Source organism: Tachysurus fulvidraco, chromosome 20 (assembly GCF_022655615.1).
Source record: "Tachysurus fulvidraco isolate hzauxx_2018 chromosome 20, HZAU_PFXX_2.0, whole genome shotgun sequence".
NCBI classification, from domain to species: Eukaryota; Metazoa; Chordata; class Actinopteri; order Siluriformes; family Bagridae; genus Tachysurus; species Tachysurus fulvidraco.
The window spans coordinates 271325-277908 of NC_062537.1; the positions used below are offsets into that span (position 1 = coordinate 271325).

Consider the following 6584-nt stretch of genomic DNA (forward strand, 5'->3'; position numbering starts at 1 on the left):
TGCAGGTCAGAGGTTCACTTTATTACTTTATCACTGATAGTCGTGTTCAAGTCTTTGATGTTTATTTGTATAACATGTTTATTAACAGACTTTATCACAAATAAACAAATAATCACAAATAATCACACAATACAGAAATCCACATGTAGATTTAGATCCCTAATGAACAATCCAGTGGTAACAACAACGACAAAGAAGAAGTCCCTGAGATGATAGGAGGAAGTTACCGTGAGAGGAACCAGACTGAAATGGACCATAGATTGTCCCATTATAAATGGCTTCGATGTACATGAGTAGAAGAGCAGAGACACACACACACACACTGTGTTTACAGGATGTTCAGCATGAACTTCATGATTGATTCACATCATCATCTAACACACATTATTAGGGCTGAAATTCAGCATCCCTTCCAAAAAGAGCAGGAAAGAGTTCCGGAGGTAAACATCAGACCATAAGTGTGTACTGGTGAGTCAGTGCTGTCCCCTGCTGGTGCTTCATTCTAATCTCATCTGTACTGCTGCAAAAAACAAAACCTACTGAATAAAAAGAAATCCAATAAACATAAAACACACAGGACACATTAAAACATCTTCTCTAAGTGAAGCTCTACATTGGCCTACAATGTTCTCTCCCTGAGCTCGCTTTACATTTTCTAGCAATACACTTTGCTAGTAGATTATAATCCCTCAGTATTCAGTTCTGGAGCTAAACAGGTACATGAAGTTAGATTAGGTTTTAAATAATGTGCTGTTTAATAATAAATATCACCTGTGGACATTCGTACTATTTCTGTTCTTTTTTAATAAAATCAGCTCATTATTAATTTACCTTCATCTGAGCTCCAGAATTAGTAACACAATCCATCATGGAGATTTTATTCTCAGGTACTCGTCATTAACTTAACATCATTAACCAATCTCTTAATAAAAGACCACAGAGGTGATAAATAATCTCCTGAGAGGCGAAGTTAGAGTTCTGTCAGTTCTACTTAGGGTTCTCTGTGGAACATCAAATGAACGGTCATGGCTGAGAGTGTGGTGTAGTGTATAGTAATGTAGTGTAGTGTATAGTAGTGTAGTGTGATGTAGTGTATAGTAATGTAGTGTAGTGTATAGTAGTGTAGTGTATAGTGATGTAGTGTATAGTAATGTAGTGTATAGTAGTGTAGTGTATAGTAGTGTAGTGTATAGTAATGTAGTGTATAGTAGTGTAGTGTATAATAGTGTAGTGTATAGTAATGTAGTGTATAGTAGTGTGGTGTATAATAGTGTAGTGTATAGTAATGTAGTGTATAGTAGTGTAGTGTGTAGTAATGTAGTGTATAGTAATGTAGTGTATAGTAATGTAGTGTATAGTGATGTAGTGTATAGTAGTGTATAGTAGTGTAGTGTATAGTAATGTAGTGTATAGTAATGTAGTGTATAGTGATGTAGTGTATAGTAGTGTATAGTAGTGTAGTGTATAGTAATGTAGTGTATAGTAATGTAGTGTATAGTAGTGTGGTGTATAATAGTGTGGTGTATAGTAATGTAGTGTATAATAGTGTAGTGTATAGTAATGTAGTGTATAGTAATGTATAGTAATGTATAGTAATGTAGTGTATAGTAATGTAGTGTATAGTAGTGTAGTGTATAGTAGTGTAGTGTATAGTAATGTAGTGTATAGTAATGTAGTGTATAATAGTGTAGTGTATAGTAGTGTAGTGTATAGTAGTGTAGTGTATAGTAATGTAGTGTATAGTAGTGTAGTGTATAGTAATGTAGTGTATAGTAATGTAGTGTATAATAGTGTAGTGTATAGTGATGTAGTGTATAGTAGTGTAGTGTATAGTAATGTAGTGTATAGTAGTGTAGTGTATAGTGTAGTGTATAGTAATGTAGTGTATAGTAATGTAGTGTATAGTAATGTAGTGTATAGTAGTGTAGTGTATAGTAATGTAGTGTATAGTAGTGTAGTGTATAGTAATGTAGTGTATAGTAATGTAGTGTATAGTAATGTAGTGTATAGTAGTGTAGTGTATAGTAGTGTAGTGTATAGTAATGTAGTGTATAATAGTGTAGTGTATAGTAATGTAGTGTATAGTAGTGTAGTGTATAGTGATGTAGTGTATAGTAGTGTAGTGTATAGTAATGTAGTGTATAGTAGTGTAGTGTATAGTGTAGTGTATAGTAATGTAGTGTATAGTAATGTAGTGTATAGTAATGTAGTGTATAGTAGTGTAGTGTATAGTAATGTAGTGTATAGTAGTGTAGTGTATAGTAATGTAGTGTATAGTAGTGTAGTGTATAGTAATGTAGTGTATAGTAATGTAGTGTATAGTAGTGTAGTGTATAGTAGTGTAGTGTATAGTAATGTAGTGTATAATAGTGTAGTGTATAGTAATGTAGTGTATAGTAGTGTAGTGTATAGTGATGTAGTGTATAGTAGTGTAGTGTATAGTAATGTAGTGTATAGTAGTGTAGTGTATAGTGTAGTGTATAGTAATGTAGTGTATAGTAATGTAGTGTATAGTAATGTAGTGTATAGTAGTGTAGTGTATAGTAATGTAGTGTATAGTAGTGTAGTGTATAGTAATGTAGTGTATAGTGATGTAGTGTATAGTAGTGTAGTGTATAGTAATGTAGTGTATAATAGTGTAGTGTATAGTAATGTAGTGTATAGTGATGTAGTGTATAGTAGTGTAGTGTATAGTAGTGTAGTGTATAGTAATGTAGTGTATAGTAGTGTAGTGTATAGTGTAGTGTATAGTAATGTAGTGTATAGTAGTGTAGTGTATAGTAATCTAGTGTATAGTAATGTAGTGTATAGTAGTGTAGTGTATAGTAGTGTAGTGTATAGTAATGTAGTGTATAGTAGTGTAGTGTATAGTAATGTATAGTAATGTAGTGTATAGTAGTGTAGTGTATAGTAATGTAGTGTATAGTAATGTAGTGTATAGTAATGTAGTGTATAGTAATGTTGTGTATTGTATAGTAATGTCTATAAAATATAAATCCTCACTGTTCTCTGATGTCCACACAAGTGCAAAATTCATTAACATTAGTTAGCAGTAATTAGCATATCTTGGTTATTCATTTTGTTATTTTCATATTTATTAGAGAAACTGGCCTGAGCACTGAGTTCTGAACAGTTTTTAATGCACTACCTCATTCTGGATTGTGGAACGATGGAGCTGCTGATGGTTGGTATGCTAAGGGAGTCAGCATGTAGTTCTGAGGTTGGTGCCAAGAAGCAGGAGTCTCAGTCCGACTGACGATCACTGATGAAGACCGAACTGCTTCCTCAGCAGAGAAACATGGGGCCAGGTGCTGGTGTTAGGTTAAAGAGTGCTGATATTAGAATTTAATCTACCATGTGACACTTATACACTTATTTTAACCTAAAACTGATCATGGGACATGGGACAGTGTACACAGTATATATATATATAACTGAAACCCAGCTAACATACTCGCTAGAACAGTGTGTGTGTGTGTGTGTGTGTGTGTGTGTGTGTGTGTGTGTGTGTGTGTGTGTGTGTTACTGGGGTTATGACTCACACGTGTGTGGTCTGTAGGACACAAACTCCTCCTGGACCAGGATGCAGCCCATGAGGGAGGAGGCTGTAACTCTGTAATTTACAAATAAACACAAAGGCTGCTTTAATCTTTAATGTTAAATCTATTTATAATTCTACAGAGTTTGTATTGAGTCCTAAAACAACTGCAGAACTAAACATGTTGTGTGTGTGTTGTGTGTGTGTCACCGTGGTTGTGTGGTGTTTGTCTCTCTCGGTGTTTAACACTCAGGTCTTTAGGAACACAGTTTTTCCCCAAAGCGCGAGTGAAGTGTTCATTCACCACAGTGTTAATGTCTCCTTCATAATAAGTCACTATGACACTCCGAGGAGACGCAGTGTGTTCACCCTCCTCACTCCTGTACTCCATCTGTCACTATTACACACACACACACACACACTACAGCTCAGCATGAAGGTCTTCACTCAGGTCCGCTCCAGACTACATACAGCATATAACACTAAACATAATGAGGACCTTCTTCGGTCTGATGAGTAATGAGGAAAGTTACTGAGATCAAATTAGTTAACTCACCGTGTGTTTGTTGTTCACTCCACAATACCGTCTGTATCTAGTGTCGTGTGTGTGTGTGTGTGTTTGCGTGCGTGCGTGTGTGTGTGTGTATGTTTGCGTGCGTGCGTGTGTGTGTGTATGTTTGCGTGCGTGTGTGTGTGTAAAAAGCGCCACAACGGAACATTTAAATGATTTAAAACAAAAGCTCTTCAATCAGAACAAACTTATAGACTCGGTCTTATACGAACTAAAAACATTAAGTGGTGTAAATAACCTACACACCGAGCTACAGGAGCTTTATACACAAAATCTGTTTTGGATTATTTTTCATCATCACTCAGGCACGCAGGCGGTTACGTGACGCCCTGATGACGCGCCGTGAGACCGGTTTAACCTGACACGGGGTGTGTGTGTGTGTGTGTTGTGTGTGTGTTGTCTGTGAACGTGTGAGATTACAACAGTGTTATACTCGCACACACACTTTCTCTCACACAGACACTTTCTCTCACACACACACACTTTCTCTCACACAGACACTTTCTCTCTCTCTCACAAACACGCACACACACTTTCTCTCACACAGACACTCTCTCTCAAAAACATGCACACACACACACTTTCTCTCTCTCTCTCACACACACACACTTTCTCTCACACAGACACTCTCTCACAAACATGCACACACACACACACACACTTTCTCTCTCTCTCTCACACACACACACACACACTTTCTCTCACACAGACACTCTCTCACAAACATGCACACACACACACACTTTCTCTCTCTCACACACACACACACACACACACACTTTCTCTCACACAGACACTCTCTCTCACAAACACACACACCTGATTATGATAAAACTGAACACTGCACAGAGAAACACACACACTGATCATTTTATTTTCATTATAAAATAGGATGTTTACACACCGTACATTCACACTATTGACCATCAGCAATTTACAATGTACATCAAAACACACACACTTAAGACTCTTCATCGCTGCTAGCCAAACTGCTGTCAGTGGATTCAACAGTAGCTTCCTCCTTCTCTTCTTTCTCTTCTGTCTCTTCCTGTTGTTTCTCTTCTTCCTTTTCCTGCTGTCCCTCTTCTGTTGTTCTCTCTCCTTTTGATTGCTTTTCTTGTTCCTTTCCATCTTCCAGAAAAGTCGACCACCCTTTTAACCTCTCCTCTCTCTCTCTCACCGTCTCGTCCACCTGGGGTGAGGGGTGGGGGGATTGAACTTGAGACTATGCCACTGATCGTGCTACTTCATGATAATTCCACATTAATATTAACTCCACTGTGTGTGTGTGTGTGTGTGTGTGTGTTACCTGGTAGTCAGTGACTCCATCCCACAGTTGAGCCGAAAGCTGTCTTCCTCCAAACCAGCGTGCATTCAGTGTTGACACACACACATCTGCCTCCTCTGGGTTCTTAAATGCCACAGAGGCTACACCATCAGGGTGTCTCTGCCACACACACACACACACACACACACACACACACACACACACACACACACACACACACACACACACAGGGTTCCTATAAACAGGATGCTTTAACATAATTAATAGTCTGTAGATATAACAGTAATGATACTTACATCAAATATAATGACCTTCTTTACTTCCCCGAATTTCTCACACTCTGTGCGCAGGTCCTCTCGGTACTCATTCAACACCAGTGGATCCTCCTGAGCAAAGATGGGAGACAGGACATCAAGAAAGGGCACACACACACAAACACACGCACACACACGCGCACACACACACGCACACACACACGCGCACACGCACGCGAACGTGCGCGCACACACGCACACACACACACACACACGCACAGTTTATCCCACAGTGCTCTCTGCTGGCTGAAGACTTCACTACACTTCATCCTCTGGACTTTTGATATATAAATGTTTCTTCTTGGCACATGTTCATTTCTGCATATAAAATACTGCTGATGGACAATTTCACTGTGAAGTGACTCATACCAGATGTTAATGAACATAAAACATGAGTTCTGTTCACCACACGACTAAATTCAGCTAAAAAAAAAGCTCATGTGGGAAAAATGTGATTAAATTTACACTGTACTCATTACATTATGGCGTGAGTGTGTGTGTGTGTGTGTGTGTGTGTGTGTGTGTGTGTGTGTGTGTGTGTGTGTGTGATGAGGAGCTCTACCTCAAAGTCAGTAGGATGGAACATGTTCTGGATGATCACCACTTGCTCGTGTCTCTTACGCACTTCTCCTTTCCTCTCAGGTCTCCAGTCCAACTGCCTGCAAACACCAGCAGGCAAAATCACACCACATCAGGAGTTTCCTCTTTAGGCAAGAATGAAAGTAATAAAAAGTGAAATAAACAAACAAACAAATAAATAAATAAATAAAATAGTACTTCTGCTGCTGCTGCAGTTTTTTCCGATACTCTTTAGACTTCTTTTTTTTCTTGCTTGCATCGTATTGGCCTTTAAGCTCAAAGCGAGCCGCTTCA

At 38.3% G+C, this 6584-nt stretch overlaps 1 protein-coding gene and 1 long non-coding RNA gene across 3 annotated transcripts in view; both read right to left on the reverse strand.

The window, feature by feature from the left end:
* Positions 1-4414, reverse strand: LOC113650253. The gene is made up of 5 exons (XR_003442364.2): positions 4095-4414; positions 3749-3935; positions 3543-3613; positions 3149-3311; positions 1-520 (listed from the first exon to the last, which is right to left on the reverse strand). It is a non-coding gene; the product is annotated as an uncharacterized LOC113650253 (long non-coding RNA).
* A 547-nt stretch (positions 4415-4961) lies between these two features.
* Positions 4962-6584, reverse strand: part of htatsf1 (HIV-1 Tat specific factor 1) — a 4023-nt gene continuing 2400 nt past the window's right edge. For both annotated transcript variants that reach the window (XM_047805289.1, XM_047805290.1), the window contains exons 6-10: positions 6489-6584; positions 6274-6370; positions 5694-5783; positions 5419-5556; positions 4962-5301 (exon numbers count right to left, since the gene is read on the reverse strand). The exon at positions 6489-6584 is cut by the window's right edge and continues 68 nt beyond it. In XM_047805289.1, coding sequence (XP_047661245.1) covers positions 5071-5301; positions 5419-5556; positions 5694-5783; positions 6274-6370; positions 6489-6584 — 652 coding nt within the window. In that variant the 3' untranslated portion in view covers positions 4962-5070. The remainder of the gene's footprint in view (positions 5302-5418; positions 5557-5693; positions 5784-6273; positions 6371-6488) is intronic.